Consider the following 19,340-nt stretch of genomic DNA (forward strand, 5'->3'; position numbering starts at 1 on the left):
TGACAGCTCTTGGTTTTCTCCTGTTCGTTCTAAGGGCTTTTGTTCTGGTTTTCTTTCTCACCTTGAGTTCTCTGTTGGACTGGATGTGATTGATTGATTGATTGGTTTTGTCCTTTTCATCAGGTTTATGTACTGGACTGAGTGGGGTGGTAAGCCAAAGATTGACCGAGCTGCTATGGATGGCAGTGAGAGGACCACCTTGGTACCCAATGTGGGACGTGCCAATGGCTTAACCATTGACTATGCTAAGCGCCGCCTGTACTGGACTGACCTTGACACCAACCTGATAGAGTCCTCCAACATGCTAGGTAAGCCTCTGGGCAGCATCTGGGCTGCTTTTTCACAGCTCCCTGTGGCAAATTATTGCTTAAATAATGCAAAGATGCAGGTCTTAAGATAAAAATAGATTTCTCTAAATTCACAGCTCTTTAACATTTGATGTTTCTGTACCTGATGTTTATGCAACACAGCATTTAGCAAGGCCTCAATTTTCTTGTAGGAGAGGTAGTTGCTCACAAAGTTAAAATTATACAAGCTGTACAAGTAGGACAAAGCTGTCAACTTGCAGTGTTGTGGAGACTCTTATTTTGCTGCTCTGAAGAGCACTGGCAAACATAACAAATACTTCATCTGTAGAAGGGTAGAGAGAAAGCAAAGATAACAACAGCCCGTTAGACATTTTTCACAATGTGATTTAACACAATTTGGGGCTTAATCTTAGTTGGTATTCTCAGGGTTCAGGCATTGTCACTGCCAATATCCTTGCACACTAAGGAGCTTTTCCTGGCTGGTAGAATCACAGAATTGTTGAGATTGGAAAAGACCTCTAAGATCATATAGTCCAACTGTAACCCAACTCCCGTGACCACTAAACCACATCCTGAAGCACCACATCTACAGCTTCTTCAACACCTCTAGGGATGGTGACTCTACCACCTCCCTGTGCAGTCTGTTCTAACCCCTCACCACTTTCTCACTAAAGAAGTTTTTCCTCATGTCCAACCTAAACCTCCCCTGGCACAGCTCAAACCCATTTCCTCTCATCCTGTTGCTGGTTACTTGGGAGAAGAGACCAGCACCAGCCTCACTCCAACCTCCTTTCAGGTAGCTGTCGAGAGCAATAAGATCTGCCCTCAGCCTTCTCTTCTCCAGACTAAACAACCCCAGCTTCCTCAGCCTCTCCTCCATACCATACCCTTATCCAGCCTTGTTGCTATTCTCTGGACACCCTCCAGCCCTTCGGTATCTTTCCTCTCCTGTGTCACACAAGACTGAACCCAGTGCTCAAGCTGTGGCCTCAGCACAGCCCAGTACAGGGGCACCATCCCTGCCCTAGCACTGGTCACACTTGGGGTCTGTGTGGTTGTTTTGTAACCATTGCAGCTAACTGAAGGCAGAATATTTTGTTCTGTCACTGTTCTGGAGTAGTGCACTGAGGACCTAAACCCTCTCAGATTTGCACAGCATCTTTTTTTGGCATTTCTTGGCACTCACAGCAGTGGGCTGCCACATCATTCAGATAAGCATTATCACTAGCCAGTAGTTCAGGCTGAAGGAGTTAGTCTGCTTTAAACAGTACATTTGCAGTAATGGAACAAAGCTAGAAAAAGGTCAAAACAGGAAAATGCTTTCTAGGAATTCTGTGTAAAAAAGAGGAAAAAAAAGCTTATTCTTCAGCTCCTCACATGTTTTGGTGTGCTATTGAGATTGGCGCAATGTTCCTCTGTGTGGAACGGGACATGGCATTGGAATTTCATTCTGTGTCTATGGCTAGTGACAAGAGAGAATCCAGGGCTGTGCATCCCCAACTTCTCTGTGCAAAGGGGGAATGACTTCTTGCTTCAGAATACCCCATTCATCTTTTGTGACTGGACAGCAGCATTTTGTGTTAACAAAGTGGCTTGAGATCATTTACCTCCTGTGCTCCCCTCCCTAAGGTCTCTTAACATTTCCACTGTATACACAATTAACTGTTTCCTGCCTCGAGTGTCAGACTGCTCCTTCCTTTCTAGACTTCCCAGAGACAGGCCAGCTTAACCTTGTGCAGTTAATTTTTCTCATAATATGATGTAGAATATTATTAAGCTCATTTCAATTCTCTCTGTGGAAGCAGCAGGCAGAGACTCAAATGTGGTGTAAGAGTTACTGAACTGGTAACAGAGAATCCTTCGGAGGTATCCTGTTTGCTTCAGGGAGGAGGCATAGAACAGAACCCTGATCATTTTCAAAACTGAGACTTCTCTTTAGTAAGCCCATATTGTCTTCTGTGAGTCACAAGCAAGATGAGAGCACATTGGTGTGATAGGCTTTGAGACCTCAGGGTGGTCTTTTGAATGGTGCACATTACCTTCATTATTACAACAGTAAGTTAGAAAGAGTAACTTAAAATTACCTGCTAACCTTTCTGTGTAGGGTGAATGTCCAGCAGCATTGAAGAGCACATAATTCTGCTTTTTCTCTCCCTTCCATTTTTGCAAACAGGCCTTGACCGTGAGATTATAGCTGATGACTTGCCTCACCCCTTTGGCTTGACTCAGTACCAGGATTACATTTACTGGACAGACTGGAGCCGGCGCAGCATCGAACGAGCCAACAAGACCAGTGGCCAGAACAGAACCATCATCCAAGGGCACCTGGATTATGTTATGGACATCTTGGTCTTCCATTCCTCCAGGCAGGCAGGCTGGAATGAGTGTGCTTCTAGCAACGGTCACTGCTCTCACCTCTGCTTAGCAGTCCCTGTTGGTGGTTTTGTCTGTGGCTGCCCAGCTCACTATTCCCTCAACTCTGACAACAGGACCTGTAGTGGTAAGCTGGAATGAATGAAAATGAAGCAGAGCAGCAGGTATCAGTGACAGATGCAAACATTGTACTTGGAAGGAAGAGGAATTTGATTTTTACATGAGATACTGAAGCTCGTTTGCTGCTGGGCCAAGTTAAAGCTAGTTTCTTTTAAACATGCATTTGAAAAATGTTTGGTTTCTTTGTCTCCCTTTCTCCACAGGAAGCAGGAGATCTATCTAGATAAAGACAGCCATCAAAAGATGTATTTTTAAATAGGGTTAGCTAACATTAAAATCTGACTTTTAAGAGAATCTGGGATACTGAAGGCAAAAAAACCCAAAAGTTTTGCAACATACTAGTAACACCTTGAAATAAGGAGAGTGGCTGTTAGTGAGCTGTTCCAGTGACTCAGTGAAACAGGAAAGCTCAAAGCACTTTGGGTTTTGCGTCTGTGTCAGACCCTTCTCAAGTGCGTGCTTGCTTGCTTGTTGATTAATCAGCTTTCTTATTCCTAATCTTGCCTGGCATAAATGGTAGGTGATAGCTTGGTTTGTACTCTGGTATGTGGAACCTTTAGGTGGCCATGATTTAATTCTATAGTAGCTGTGTTTCCTAGGTGATAAGACGCTGAGGTCCGCTCTCTTACACCTAGAAGTGTTTCTTCCTCGGTGAGGAGGGGCTCAACAGCAGAGGTTTCTGTTCTCGGTGCAGCCAAGCCCCGTTTCACTTTATCGTTGTGCAGAATATGAGCTGCAAGGCCCCTCAGGCTGTGTGTAATTAGTTTCTAACCAAATAATTTATCTATCTCAGTAACTGGCTGCCAGTGAAGCTCTCATAATTTTGGCAGCCACACTGGATGGCTGATTTCCACTGGTGTCATTCAGATTAGTCAGTGGGTGAAGAGATTCGTGGTGCAGAGAGACAGATTGTATCTCATCCACATTATGCATGGGTAGAGAGATCCAACTGTTGTTTTACAGCCAGAAGCAGGGCAGCTGGTTCCACGAATGCCACACCATGGCATTTTTTGAGTATCATGCTCTTCAGAAAACACTGCTTTCCCACCCTGCTATTTCTTTCCTGGGTTATGACACAGGGCACTTGCAACTGGGTTCTTGCACTCTTACCACTTTCTTCCTGCAATAGAGAGAGAAGCACAACTGGCACCTCTCTGGTGATGACTGATTTTGTAGGTAGAGGAGATTGACTTCCATTGGAATTTAAGTAGCAAAATGATCAAAGGTCATGTTTTCTTGTGAAAATGCTTTTGGAAACAAAGGCAAGAGGAAAACACAGGAAATGTGAGCAAAATAGAGCAGTTTCTCTGCATTACAGTTCAGGGCTGCTTATGAACTATTAGGAGTTTTCCTTCTGCCATGTTCAAACCTGGGAGCTTTCCAACTTCTCATCTCTAGGTAATTGGAGATGTAGCCTTCTCTGCATGAAGCTTAATTATTTTTCTTCTTGGCCACTAGAGTTTGAACATGAATTGTTTTTTAACTCTCATGCCTGTTTTACTTGCTTATGTACTCCTGAATATTATTATTAGCTCAAGCCCTGTCTAGAGGCCAGCTCCTCCCTTCTGGATTACTGTGCTCATGCATGCATAGATTCTTTTAATTATGGGAAGGACATACTACTCTGGTGAGATGTGGTATCTCATCAGACCTACCACGTGTCCTGAAGTTTGAAGGGAGTGTTACACAGGAGACGTGTTCATTGCGCTCCGGTTGCCTGCCAAAACTGTAGTTAAAATCTGTGGCTGTCGGGAGGGAGAGCGATGAAAGCTGGGAGGGCTTTCTGAAATTGGTGCTGGTTCAGAGACTGGAGGACTCCAGGGGGAAATTCTGCTGTTGCTTTTTTATAACGAGTCAATTGGAAGTTGCAAGGCAGGCAATCTTAGCGAGACACTGCTGGGAAAAGGAGAAAGAGTTCTCGGTGGTGGTTGGTGTGTTTTGGTTTATTGCTTTGGTTGGTGCATTGCTTTATCCTTCCCTTTCTATTACTCTCCTAACTGCCTGCCTCTGATGGTTTCTGAATCGTTATTTGGCTGCTTTGCTTTTGTTGTGCTTTCTTCTACAGTTTAGAGCTAAGTAGAAGGTGGCTTCAACTATTGGAGAAATGCTTGGAGGGGCAATGGAGATTTTCCAGAAAGCAAAAAATACCTTGAAGTGAGGCCTGCTTGTTACAGGATGTTAGGACTGAGTGTTAGTTACCAAGGAAACTCTCCTTCACCTTTTTCAGCTGCCAGAACAAATGTTCAAAATGTTTGCCTAAAATAACAAAGCAGGGTGATGATAGTCTCTGGAGACTCTGCTAACTCCTCCTTGCAGGGTGCTGCATTACCTGTTTTGCAGGCTGGCTTCAATGAGTGCAGTGTCCCACTGCTAATCTCTCCAGACTTGTGCTCTAGAGAATTGCTCGTACAGACTTCGGGGAGGCTGCAAACTGCATTTCTGGCTCTTGTGCTGTCTTGCACAGCAGTGGCTCCAGGTAGCACATGATTGAAAAGAGAGCTGTGAAAAGGGAAAAATGCTTGAACTGCTTCCTCTGGTTTCTGACCCAGTTATGTGTAATGCAGGGGTAATTTCTTTTTAACAATGCATTGAGTGCCTTCTGTACTTACTGTGGGGTACAGCCAGTAAACTGCAGCTACCTGGAGCAAGGGAGTCTCATTTGTGATGGTCTTTCTAAGAACAAAAGAATTTGTCTGGGAAATTTTTGCAGGGCATCTGGAAAGCCTGAACAGAGAATCAGATTATTTGTTATGATTGCAGCTCAGTATTCCCAGATGAGCACTGAAAAATAAGAAAGATAGATAAATTTGATGAAGAGATGTCCCTGTGAGTTAGTGGTGGGTCCATTCCAGTGTAGGCAGGAAGAGGGTTTGTGGGAACAGGACTGAACTGTTCCAATGGACCTCTGAGTAAGGAACCAGTGCTGGCTTTCATTCAGCTTCCTCTGCAAGTAGAAGTGCACCTAGCAAAAGGTTCAGCTACAACACAGTGGAGCTGCATTTCCCTGGAACTGCTTTAGAAAGAAAATGGTTATTCTTTGAAGAGATTGTGACACAGATCTTCACATCCATTAGTCCTGCAACTTGAAAAATTATCTTTGCCTATTACATCCCAGTTCAGAAATACATAGTAGAAAAAGGTCATTTGAAAGGCTTTCAAAACTGAGCAGAGATTGAGAATTTTATGTTCTGCTATTTGGGTTTTCTTCTTTTCTCCAAGAGGAGAAGTAGAATGAAACAATAGGTACTCTCTGGTTATGTATAGTAGTTGTTGGTATTGAACATACAAAAATGTTTATGCAGTGAGATCTGGACAGACTGGAGAGTTAGGCAGGGAGAATTTGGATGAAATCAAATAAGACAAAGTATGGAGTCTTGCATCTGGGAAAGAACAGCTCCATGGATCAGTAGAGATTGGAGTCTGATCTGTTGGAGAGCAGCACAGGGGAAAGGGACATAGGGGTCCTGGTGGACAGTAGTGTGCCCATGAGCCAGCAATGTGCCCTTGTGGCTAAGAAGGCAAATGGCATCCTGGGGTGGATTAGAAAGGCTGTGGTCAGTAGGTTGAGAGAGGTTCTCCTCCCTCTCTACTCAGCTCTGCTGAGGCCACATCTGGAATATTGTGTCCAGCTCTGGGCACCTCAGTTCAAGAAAGACCTCAGGGAACTGACTGAAAGAGTCTGGCACAGAGCCACAAAGCTGCTGAAGGCAGTGGAACATCTCCCTTAGAGGACAGGCTGAGGGAGCTGGGGCTCTTGAGCTTGGAGCAGAGGAGCCTGAGGGGTGCCCTCATTCCTGGTGATAAAGATGTACAGGGCAGTGTAGGGAGGATGGAGCCAGGCTCTGCTCAAGGATGTCCAAGGACAGGACAAGGGGCAGTGGGGGCAAGCTGGAGCAGAGGAGGTGCCACAGGAACAGAAGGGAAAACTTTTTCCCTGTGAGGGTGCCAGAGCCCTGGAGCAGGCTGCCCAGAGAGGTTGTGGAGTCTCCTTCTCTGGAGACATTCCAAACCCTCCTGGATGTGTTCCTGTGTGACCTGGCCCTAGGAGACCCTGCTCTGGCAGGAGGGGTTGGAGTGGATGCTCTCTGGAGGTGCCTTCCAACCCCTACCATTCTGTGATGCTGTGTGCAGTACCCACCGTTATTGCTGTCTGTAACCCTGTCACCCTCTTTTTGTTTTCCCACCCAATCAAGCTCCTACAACCTTTCTGTTGTTCAGTCAGAAGAATGCAATTAACCGCATGGTGATAGACGAGCAGCAGAGTCCAGACATCATACTCCCCATCCACAGCCTGAGGAACGTTCGAGCCATTGACTATGACCCCCTGGAGAAGCAGCTCTACTGGATTGACTCTCGGCAGAACATCATCCGGAAGGCACAGGAGGATGGCAGCCAGGTATGCTGAGGGTGGTGAAGAGTGACTGAAGAAGGTAGAAAAAAGGAGGCTGAAGGGAGACTTTGTTGCTCTCTACAACTACCTGAAAGGACATTGTGGAGAGGCTGGTGCTGGTCTCTTCTCACAGGAAATTAGTGATAGAACAAGAGGGAAGGGCCTCGAGCTGTGACTGGGTAGGTTTAGAAAGGACATTAGGAAAATTTTTTTTCCCAGCAAGAGTGGTCAGGCATTAGAATGTGCTGCTCAGGGAGGTGGTTGAGTCACCAAGCCTGGATGTGTTTAAAGGTGGTTTGGATGTGGTGCTTGGGGCTATGGTTTAGGGGTGAACCTTGTAGTGTAGAGTTCTGGGTTGGGCTCAGTGATCCTGAGGGTCTTTTCCAACCTGAATGTTTCTGTGATTCCTGAGAGGTGGGGCAGGCGTCCCCTACACCCAACCAGGAATCCTTTAGATACATGGACTTCCTGGAGATTACTGGCTGTCACTTGGCAAAACAAGTGGCATCTGGAGTTTCTGGAGTCCTCAGCTTGTAATCTGAAAGGTGCAGCAAGAAATAAGCCATGGAAAAACAAAGGCTAGGTTCCAGATGCTGTTGTTCACAGTGCGTTATTTGGTTTATGCTATCTTCTGGCTGGGGACCATTGGAAAGGTACCTCAGCTCGTGAGAAGTGAAGCATGGAAGGGAAGGTTCTTTGGAGGAATGGAGTGTGCACAAGAGAAGGCAGAGTTGTTGAGTGAGCAGGGTGTGAGACATTGACTCTGTAATGAAAGGAGCTGGCCTTTATGAGTATCTGGCTGTGTCCTGATGGGGACAGAAAGAAAGTTGTCAGCTACCAAGGTTCTTTGGGGGAATGGAGTGTGCACAAGAGAAGGCAGAGTTGTTGAGTGAGCAGGGTGTGAGACATTGGCTCTGTAATGAAAGGAGCTGGCCTTTATGAGTATCTGGCTGTGTCCTGATGGGGACTGGAAGAAAGTTGTCAGCTACCAAGGCGCTGAGTGAGGAGTTCGAAACTAGTGACCTGTAAGAGATGTAGCAAGGTGGGCAAAACATATCTGATTGAGGAGTACAGAAGGAGGAGGCAAAATATTGTACAAATTGAGTGACATGAATTGTGAGCAATGCCTGCTTAATCATTTTCACATGTTCAGATAAATCCTGCCTGAGCTTTTCAATGGGGGAGGAGCAGGAGACTAAGATGAACCACACAGAGCTGCTGTATTCAGTTTCATTTGTAAGAGAGTGTGGTTTCTGGTGGTGGGTGTGGTGGTAGCTGAATCCTGCTGGATGCCCTTCAATCTTAACTCTTAATTTAGTAATGGTTTGAATTTTGGAACATCTAAATAATTCAATGCTCAAAGCTAGTCGAAGGCACCAGATTTTTGGCAGCTTCAGCAGAATAAACAAAAGTCAAACTTGCAGGCACACCCTGCCATAGAGGTGACAAGCCAAATAAAGTTAGGCACATTTTCTGGTGAAGTCTAATTTGGGATGTGAGAGTTGGAGGCTGCTCACCCCAAAAGCATATAAAGTTTCTCAAAAAGCTGATGTAAGGCTATGTGGTTCAGCAGTTATTGGTCACTTTAGGTTTCTTGGAAGATGTCAGTTAGGTTCACCTTCTACTCCAGGGAGACTATGGAAAAAAAACTCCAGAGGTCAGGACCAGCAGAAGGCAAGAACTTTAAAGCAGAGTCACTTTTGTATGGTAGCTGATGTCCCTCCCATCTGTTGGCAGAGTTGCCTTTCCATTTCTTATTCATCCCTATGTTATGTGCCCCAAGTGTGATGGTAGAGAAGAGGCAAGAATTTCAAGTGCTGTCTGGCCTCACTTTGTGTTGACTTTGTTCAGCTGCAACTTTTCTGAGTTTCTGTTGCAGAGTGCACATGTGCTGGGTTTTGGTCTATCCAAACTATAGGCTGTCAAGAAAACAAAGGAAACAAGAAGCTGACCCTGAATCTTGAGCACAGAGACAAATTCAGCTTACTAGTCAGACTTTTTAAGTCTTAATAGCTGCAACCAACTGACAAGATTGCCATTACAACAAACCCACAGCACTAAGTGTCTATATCTGATCAAAGGTGCTGGTGGAGAAACTGGACCTGGGTGTCTCCTTAGTTAGTGATCATATTTTGGCAACTTCCTTTTGCTGAGCAGTAGCTCAATGTGGTGTGTCCATAGCAGATGAATTTGCTCAAGTTAGGGCAGATTAAATGCTCTTCTGTGGCTTGTTATTCTTTTCTGTGTAGAGCCTGACAGTGGTGACAAGTCCAGTTCCCAACCAGAACCTCGACATGCAGCCATATGACCTGAGCATTGACATCTACAGCCGCTACATCTACTGGACCTGTGAAGCTACCAATGTGATCAATGTCACCCGCCTGGATGGCAGACCCATGGGAGTGGTGCTCAAAGGAGATCAGGATAGGCCCAGGGCCATTGTGGTGAATCCAGAGAAAGGGTATGTAGCTGAAAGAGCTGTCTGGGGAAATCAGGCTGAGGGTCTTCAGAGTCAGACTGTTTGCTTGCTGCAGGTTGGTTGCTGTTTGTCAGAATAAAAACACCTTTGAACCTGAAGGGAGGTACAAGAAAGCCAAGAAGGGACTTTGCGCAAGGGCTTGGAGTGATAGGATGAGAGGGAATAGATTGAAGCTTGAGGAGGGAAGATTTAGACTGGAGATTAAGAAGAAATTCTTTCCAGTGAGGGTGGTGAGACAATGGAACAGATTTCCCAGGGAGGTTGTGAATGCCCCTCCCTGGAAGGGTTTAGGGCCAGGCTGGATGAGGCCTTGAGCCACCTGGGCTGGTGGGAGGTGTCCCTGCCCATGGCATGGGGGTTGGAGCTAGATGATCTTTGAGGTGTCTTCCACGCTAAATCTCTGAATTTCTCGATATCTCGGTCATACAACAGAACCATGGAAAGATCAAACAAAGTCTTGTTCTTCTGCTCACTCCTGTTGCAGGTACATGTATTTCACCAACCTGCAGGAAAGGTCTCCTAAAATTGAGAGGGCAGCCCTGGATGGAACTGAACGAGAGGTGCTTTTTTTCAGTGGCTTGAGCAAGCCTATAGCCTTAGCTCTCGACAGCCAGCTGGGCAAGTTGTTCTGGGCTGACTCAGATCTGCGCAGAATCGAGAGCAGCGACCTGTCAGGTAGAGTATCACTTCAAGGCAGTGATTCACTTGGGTGCTGTGGGTGTGGGGGAATGAAGAGAGGGCTGTCGTTTTTTCCTTCCTACTATAAACAGTCTGTACTGTGATTCTAATCTCTCCCTAAATTCCCAGCCAGGGAATGTGCATGATTCATGCACTGTGCCTTTACAGTCTCATGCTTCTATCTGTGATTTGCATTATTAATTGCTACACATGCTGTTTAGTTCCATTTCTCATTGCAAGACCTTGGTGTGGTTTTCCAAAGGCAGTTCACAAATGAACTGCAGCAATTTTGGAAAGGGGAGGGAGAGGGTTGTTTCTGAAGGCATTGATGTTGGTGCAGTAAGGTGTCGAAAAGAGTAAAGTTTGCTGTTAGTGGGAAAATCTTTCCTGTATCTATCGTGTGGAGTGAAATTATCTGAGAAGGATAGGGCAGATCTGACATCTCTCTGCTCTCAAAAGGCAATAAAACTCCCTCTTCCAGCTATGGAATTCTCTTTGCCTGCTCCCTAAGGTTTGTTATGCTGCTTGTTTGACCTTCTATGAGTTGATTCAGCTCACATAAGCAAAACAATAACATGACTATACACCAAAAAAAGAAAACCAGAGAATCATGTTCTGTTGGTTTGGGAAGCTGAACTGATTCAGGAAAGAGTCCAGCAAGCAATCAGAACTCAAGCAAGAGGGGAGGGAAAGCTATGCAGTCACATTGGGTGAGAGTGGCTGAGATGTCTCTTATTTACTAGCCCGATCCAGCAAGCTATTGGATCATGTCAGCTGTCTCATGTGGCTTCAGCAGTAATTTGTTGTCATATGAATTCCAGTACCTGAAGGGGGCTCCAAGAAGGCTGCAGAGGGACTGTTTGCAAAGACCTGCAGTGACAGGATGAGGGGCAATGGTTTCAAATGAGGGAAGAGCAGATTTAGATTGGATATTAGGATAAAGTTCTGCACCATGAGGAGACTCCACAACCTCTCTGGGCAGCCTGCTCCAGGGCTCTGGCACCCTCACAGGGAGAAAGTTTTTCCTTCTGTTCCTGCGGAACCCCCTCTGCTCCAGCTTGCCCCCCGTTGCCCTTGTCCTATCACTGGGCACCACCAGGAGCCTGGCACCTTCATCTTGGCACCCACCCCTCAGATATTTGTAGACCTTGCTCGTATCCCCTCTTACCCTTCTCTTCTCCAGACTAAAGAGCCCCAGGCCTGTCAGTCTTTCTTCACAGCAGAGATACTCAAATCCCTCAATTCATCCTCGTAGCCTCAACTGGACCCTCTGCAGCAGATTTTGGGTGGCAAAACTTCACATGTGCTTTGTTTCTCTGTGTGTTATTTGCCAGCAATTAGGACAGCAGAGATGGAGAGAAGCCTCAGTTTCTCATTCAGTCTGGGCTTCATGATTCTGCTTGGCTTTTTTTTTTTTTTTTTTTTTAAATCTTTATGAAAATGCTGCTGCTGGATCCTCAGTGTGGTGTAGGAAAAGCTCACCATAGTTTCCTAGAACATGAGAGAATATTATTCCCAACCTCTTGCTTTTTGGCATCTGCACCACAGATAGACTGCTCTAATCGCCACAATAAATTGCTAACTGCTGAGCTGCATTCCTGTGCTCAGGAATGCTCATTAATAGGCTGGTTTTTTTTTTGACCAGCAGTCCTTTTTCTGCATGTTAGTTTCTTAAAAACATGCACAGCATCTTCCTCTGTCGACCCTGTAGTTGCCAGTCCCCATAAAGAGAAGGAAAGCTAGAATGCCTTTTATGCGATGCGGTCCTTGTCTTTCTCCCAGTCCTTCAGGCATGCATTAGGACTTAGTTCTGCTGCCCAAATGCGAGATCCTATTGAAGCTAACCAGATTCTTCACATGATTAAGGGGTTGTTTATGAAAAGATGACTGGAATTAGCTCCCTACCATGGAAACTATTTGGAAATGAATTCTTCCCTTCCAGAATAGTTAGTGTGATTTGGAAGCCTCTAATGAGTCTGGAATTAAGTAATTTTTATGTGGAAGTAGAATGAGCTATGGGTGTGCCCTAGATTTTGTATTACTTGGCTGGGTTTAAGTCTTTTTGTCAAAGGTATTGCTGGAAAGAGAATGGCAATGCCAGGAGACAAAGCTGCTCTTAATCACACCTCCCTCTCAGCTGGCATTCCCAAAAAGAGGACTAGCACCCTGATGAGCCCACTTGGAATTTTATTGTTGCTTTATGGAAGGAGGGATTTCAGTGTCGTGGTTTAGTCAGAAGGAGTCAACTACACTTGGTCACAAAGATGCAAAAGAAAGATGAAGACATGAAGGGAGTGAAATTTTTGGAGCTAAATGGCGTGCTGATTAAGATGGGCACGGCAGAGCAGGGTAGGGCAGGCTCCATCTGGGTCTTACTTTTAACTAGATTCCTTCCTGTCATCTTTGCATTTCCCCCTATTCCCAGCCTAGCTTTTCTTCTCCTTGCAGGTTGCTGTTTCTTACCTTATGCAATGATTCATGTCGGTGGGGGCTAAAAGATGGTTGCAGTTATTGTTTAGTTTGACTTGCATCACTCAGTCTGCTAATTTCTACATCAGTCTGGGTATAGTCTCCTACAGAATCCAGCCACATCTTTTTTTAATCAGATCATGGCTGGTGGTGTTGCAAAGTGATGGGAAGAGCTCAGTCCAGCTGAGGATTAATATTTGAATGTCTGGGTTCTGCTTTAACTGTTACCACTTGATAAGTGTTTGGAAGGTTGCTTAAATTCTGAGCTCTGTATGCATTTAGTGAAAAGGGGATACACACACTTTCCCTAGCTGAATTTTCTTGTAGGTCATTATCACTGTTGATTAACCTACTGTTAATTAAATTCTCAACAAGTCAGAAACCATTTCTTGCTCCTAAAGGAAGTAGAGGGGTAGAATTGAATTGAAGTGTAAAATCATAGCTTTGTCTTTTGTCCTATTACATTACCTTGTGTAGGTGTGGTAGAGCCATGGGAGGTTTTTTTCCTGTGGTATTTAGCTCTACAGTGTAGTTCTACAGGACTCAATAAAAAAAACCTTACTGGAACTTGTATTGTGAATGAACAAGGGCAAAGCTATTTACTGTAGGCAATGTGAAAAGTAAACAGTGGGCCCAGACTCCTGAAACACCAGGACCGATAGGTGAATTTTCAGTGTGGCACAAGTTCAGACTCTGTGATACTGTTCCAGCATTTCATAACTGAAGCAGATTCCTTGTGTTTGTGCGTAATTCTATGCTCAGGATCTGATAAACCTCACTGAATATTGCAGTGCTAATGACCATGTTATATCATGCAAAATAAGCAAAGTGGGGCTTAAACCTCAGTCCTGAATTCTCAGGTTTTGAATAGCTTCTTTTCCTACTGTGTAGGAGCTAGGAGGTCTTCCTACTGTGTAGGAGCTAGGAATTCCTTGCTGTCTTCAGCGACACTTATAAAACAGTTGTGGATTGTCCTCTGTTCATATGGAGTGTTAACCATGAAATGTGACAATTGCTCTTGACTGTGTTTAATAGCAGGTAATCAGCATAAAAGTCAACAAGTGCTCTTCAGAGGTGTAAGACCTTTTATCTGCTGCTGATCATTGCTAAAGGAACTGAGGAGAGCAAGTCTTTGCTACAAAGAAAGGAGCCTTCCCAATTTAGCATGAAAACCTTAGTGGAGATAGATGGTTGAAATGAAAGAATGTGAGGAAGTCAGAAGTCAAGTGTTTACCTTAATCTCCTAATTCATGTGAGATGTCCTAACTACCTCTTCTTCACTTGGATTTTATCTTGATTTTGTTAACGCAAGCTAATAATCCATCTCCTTATTCCCTGTTGTATGCCAAGACAAAGCAGTTAATCTCTCCAAAAAGAAGAATGAAAAGAAGGACCAATTCCCATCATAATGATAAAAGACTGGATAGCCTGCTGAAGGCTGAGCTCCCAGCTCCAGGTGCTTCTTAAATACAGGAAATATATTTGAAGCACAAGAAGTGGCTTCTTGATGAAAGCAGAGAACAAAATCCATCACCTGTCTGCAGAATGCATCGGAGGGCCCAGGCTTCTCATGGTTTTGTAGGAGCCTTCCCAGGCAGTGTCAGGCAGCAAATAGCTGTGGGAGCAGTGTGGAAAATGTTTTGTGATGCTTTTTCTGTTGGTTGCAGTGGAGCTGAAACAGCCTTTGTCCTCCCGCAGGTGCTAACCGGATCGTGCTGGAGGACTCCAATATCCTGCAGCCTGTGGGCTTGACTGTGTTTGAGAACTGGCTGTACTGGATCGACAGGCAGCAGCAGATGATCGAGAAGATCGACATGACCGGGCGAGAAGGGCGCACAAAGGTCCAGGCTCGCATTGCACAGCTCAGTGACATCCACGCTGTGAAGGAGCTCAACCTTCAGGAGTATAGTAAGTGTCAAACAGCACCCTGTGGGGCTTCAGTTAAGGAGGGGAGACTTGATTGGCCGTGGCACTGATCCACATCAGTGCAGATCAGAGGGGCCACAAGTTGGTATCGTTTTGTTTCTGGACATTGCCAGGGTGCAGTTAGGTTTGTTACCTTCAGGCAGTTGGCAATAGGCTGGAAATCCAAACCCAGCATCACATTTTGTGGCTGATGACAACTTTATTGGTAGTCTCATACAAGGCACCTGGCACTTGACCATCTGTAGGCAGAGTAGATATCACAAAATCACAGAATTTTAGGTATTAGAGGGGACCTCCAGAGATCAGCCAGTCCAACCCTCCTGCCAGAGCAGGATCACCTAGGGCAGTCCGCACAGGAATGCATCCAGGTGGGTCTCCAGGGAAGGAGACTCTGCAGCCTCTCTGTGCAGCCTACTCCAGGGCTCTTGGCACCCTCACCATTAAGAAGTGTCTCCTTGTGTTGAGATGGAACTTCCTGTGCTCCAGCTTGTATTTGCTGTTCCATGTCCTATCACTGGGCACCACCACAAAGGCACCTTCACCTTGACACCCACCCCTCAGAGATTTCTAGACCTTGAGTAGATCCCCTCTCAGTGTTCTCCTCTCCAGATTAAACAGCCTCAAGGCTTTCAGTCTTTCTTCACAGCAGGTCCCCCAGTCATCCTCATAGTTGCTTGACACACTGAGACAAGCACAGCTCTTGGGGCCTTTTGCTAGCAGTAAATGTTTCAGTGAACAGCCTGCCTTGACCAGTTCTTGTTGGTGGCCAAAAATGGAAGTAAAAGCCAGAAGAGCAACATTGCATTGCACCAAGGCAATGTGTCTTTAGTGAGAATTTGGTTTGAACATGGCTACACTTCTGAAAGCTTTCTGCTTACTAGCATGTAGCCTTCTACTCATGCACTAGGAAGGATGGGAACTGGCTGGTTAAAGCAGTGGAGCTGCTGTCATCCTGGAGGAAATAGGGCTGTTTAATAGGCTGTGGTGTATGCCTTGGAGACATATGTAGAAAAATGTCTGGGGATGTTTAATTAAAGCATCAGTGCAGACTACTACTAGTTTTGTTTGCTATTAATCTCAGTAAATCTGTCAGGAGTTCTAAGAGAAGTATGTTGTCCTTATTAAACATTAAAATGAGGAGACATATTTATCTAGAGCATGGTAATTTGAGTTGCAGTGTAGAAACTTTAGAAATCATAGAAAACTTTATTTTTTAAATGAAGTACGGAATCCAAGGCATCTCTTTGTATTATATTATATTTGGTTGGGGCAATCCAGGCACAAACATAGACTGGAGGAATAATGGCTTGAGACCAGTCTTGAGAAGGAACTGGGGGCTGTCAGTTGGTGACAAACTCCCCATGAGCCAGCAGTGGTCACTGGCAGCCCAGAAGGCAGCTGTGATACTGGGCTGCATCCAAAGCAGGGAGAGCAGTAGGACAGGGAGGGGATTCTGCCCCTCTGCTCTGCTGAGACCCCACCTGCAGCACTGCCTCCAGTTCTGGTGCCCCCACCATAACAGGGACATGGAACTGCTGGAATGGGTCGAGAGGAGGGCCACAAAAATGATAAGAGTGCTAGAGAACCTGCCCTATGGGATCAATCTGAGAGGGCTGGGATTGCTCTGCCTGGAGAAGAGAAGGCCCGAGGAAGACCTTAGAGCAGCCTTCCAGTACCTGAGGGGGGCATACAGGAAGGCCAGAGAGGGACTGTTTCCAAAATCCTGCAGTGATGAGATGAGAGGGAATGGATTGAAGCTTGAGGAGGGCAGATTTAGACTGGAGATTAGGAAGAAATTCTTTCCAGTGAAGGGTGGTGAGACACTGGCACAGGTTGCCCAGCGAGGTGGTGGAAGCCCCATCCCTGGAGGTTTTTAAAGCCAGGCTGGATGTGGCTCTGAGCAACCTGATGTAGTGGAAGGTGGCCCTGCCCGTGACAGGGGGGTTGGCATCAGATGGTCTTGAATTATTCTATGAATCTCTGAATACATGATAATTATTGATGTGTGTAAAGGGAAAAAACATACACAGAAAAATAGTCTGAGTTGTTTTCAGTAGTGCTCTCCAAAGAGGGGAAGAAAGAATGGAGTTCCATGTGCTCAAAAAAGCAGAACTGAAAGGTGGGGAAAGAGATGGGGATTCTTTGTCAGTACCTGTTTGTCTTATTTTTAAAATCCCAGGACAACATCCTTGTTCCCAAGACAATGGTGGCTGCACACACATTTGTGTTGTGAAGGGTGATGGCACTACGCGCTGCTCTTGCCCAGTGCACCTTGTTCTGCTGCAGGATGAGCTGTCCTGTGGAGGTAAGTCCTGCCCGTGCTCTTTGCTGCTGGGCACTCAGCTTCTGGTGGGGGGAGGTCTCCATCTTCAGGGGTTGCTTATGTGCAGAAAGGACGTGACTGTACCAGATGCTGTTAGACACTTCTATGTGCTCACTTCTTTGCCTCCTCCCCAGCCAAATTTGCAAGTATTGGGGAGGAAGAGAAGAGGAAAAGTTCACTAGCTGGCTGCTCAGTAAGGATTTGGTAAGGCAAGAGGAAAAGTTCACTAGCTGGCTGCTCAGTAAGGATTTGGTAAGGCAAGAGGAAAAGTTCACTAGCTCAGGAAGGACTTTTTATTCACCCTTTCTACTTCAGGCCACTGAATTATTTCATCTTGATTTTTTTTTTAAATCTTACTACTTCTATTGCTTTTTCTTCTACCACTCTCTCTGTTCTCCTTTTTCAGATAGTGATAGATTTTCACATTGTGACCTGTTGCACCATTTCTCTGCCATTTCATTATTCTCTGCTGGCCGCCTTGAGCTCACCCTCTGTGTGTCTTTCCAAACTGCAGTCCCAGAAGGGCAACGTGCCCCCTCCGTGGCAATATAGCCACTGCAGCCTGTGCCTTGGTGCCTCCAAGGGTGGGGTTGGAATGGGGGAGAGGAGAGATACTTTGGTGCTTGGGTCTCTTTGTGCCACTGAATGGATTTATTATGCAATCTCCTGGCCATCAAGGCGAGGTGTGGTCTCACAATGGAACAAGAGCTAACATAATCCAGATATTTTCTCAGAAAAAGTTTAATTCCAGGCCAAAAATGCGGGGAGGAAAAGGGGATTAAAAAGGGGGGAGAAAATCCACACTTACTTACTGTGTGAGATTAACAGTTACTGTAGTAAATGTGAAATAACAGCTAACAGCTGTGTTGGGATAGCAGGACTTGACTAGATGGAGCAGATTTTTGTCATTTTGAAAGAATTTTTGACTGAAGAGAGCTGTTGAGGGCACATAACTAGACACTGAGTCACAGTGCATTCATCTGCAGCCCATTACATCCTTTGACTCTTTTCTATACAATGGCTGTGGAGCATTACAAAGAAAGTTGAGCCATCCACCCCGGGTATGGTGCTGCTGCAGGAAAGCAGGAAGAGAAGTCTGTTGTCTTTAAATGAAGACTTTTGAAGACCTACTAAGAGAAGGATGTTAGAGGCTGAAGTGGGAAGGGAAGAAAATAATGGCTTTGAGTCTGCTTGCTTCTCTGTTCCATTTGGTCTTTATGTATTAAGCCCCCATCGATGTCGGTCTGCATCAGTCATATGGGGCTCAAGATCTATGGAGGCAGCGGGGGTGGAAGCTGACTTATGACGTGGCACATTTATCAGCTGCTTGATTAAGTGAAAGCAGCTGAGCTCCTCTTGTCCTTGCCTGTCCTGATCTGCCGTTTGTTCACCTGGATTTTTAATTTCTGTTTGTTTGCTTGATTTTTAAAGAACCACCAACATGCTCCCCTCAGCAGTTCACCTGTTTCACAGGTGAGATTGACTGCATCCCGGTCGCCTGGCGCTGTGATGGGTTCACCGAGTGTGAAGACCACAGTGACGAAAAGAACTGCCCACTGTGCTCAGATAGCCAGTTCCAGTGTGAGAGTGGGCAGTGCATAGACAGTGCCCTCCGCTGCAACGGGGAAGCAAACTGCCAGGACAACTCGGATGAGAAGAACTGCGAAGGTACAGAGATTCTTGGAGAGGGTGACGCTAACCGAGCAGTGATGGGGACAGTGTGACAGATACTAATGTTAGTGCTGAGCAGGATTTGGAAGGATCTGAGCTTCTGCTAGTTTTTAAGTGGGAAATTTCACAATTCCCCACAATTTCACAATTCCTCACTTGAGTTTATCCAGCTGTGAAATAGAAATGACACTGACCTCCTGCACAACGGCTTACGGTCTGTTTGTGAGAAGTGCTACTGAAAATGGTGTGGGTTTAAGCTCTAAAAACCTGGTAACTGGGAGTGAATCACAGAGTGGAGCAAACCTATGTCATAGTGTTTTGTGTACCTTGAGCCAGCAGTGCCCTCATGCAGCCCAGAAGGCAGCTGTGTGCTGGGCTGCAGCCAGAGGAGTATGGCAGCAGGGCAAGAGAGGCGATTCTGCCCCTTGACTCAGCTCTGCTCAGACCTCCCCCTCCAGTCCTTCCTCCCAGTCTGGGGTCCCCAGCATAAGAAGTACACAGAACTGTTGGAGTGAGTGCAGAGGAGGCCACAAAGATAAAAGGGTTGGAGCACCTCTGCTGTGATGACAGGCTGAGGGAGCTGGAGTTGTTCAGCCTGGACAA

General features: G+C 45.7%; 1 protein-coding gene across 2 annotated transcripts in view; it reads left to right on the forward strand.

Annotated features, from left to right (window-relative positions):
• LRP6 (LDL receptor related protein 6) overlaps positions 1 to 19,340 on the forward strand; it is a 124,284-nt gene that overhangs the window by 95,393 nt on the left and 9,551 nt on the right. The window contains exons 11-18 of one of the 2 annotated variants that reach the window (XM_054173811.1): positions 124 to 308; positions 2,482 to 2,808; positions 6,995 to 7,197; positions 9,441 to 9,652; positions 10,155 to 10,345; positions 14,516 to 14,725; positions 16,923 to 17,048; positions 18,498 to 18,734. In XM_054173811.1, the coding sequence (XP_054029786.1) occupies positions 124 to 308; positions 2,482 to 2,808; positions 6,995 to 7,197; positions 9,441 to 9,652; positions 10,155 to 10,345; positions 14,516 to 14,725; positions 16,923 to 17,048; positions 18,498 to 18,734 (1,691 nt within the window). The remainder of the gene's footprint in view (positions 1 to 123; positions 309 to 2,481; positions 2,809 to 6,994; positions 7,198 to 9,440; positions 9,653 to 10,154; positions 10,346 to 14,515; positions 14,726 to 16,922; positions 17,049 to 18,497; positions 18,735 to 19,340) is intronic. The other variant, XM_054173812.1, reaches the window with a different exon arrangement.

The sequence above is a fragment of the Dryobates pubescens genome, chromosome 27 (genome assembly GCF_014839835.1).
Source record: "Dryobates pubescens isolate bDryPub1 chromosome 27, bDryPub1.pri, whole genome shotgun sequence".
Taxonomy (NCBI): Eukaryota; Metazoa; Chordata; class Aves; order Piciformes; family Picidae; genus Dryobates; species Dryobates pubescens.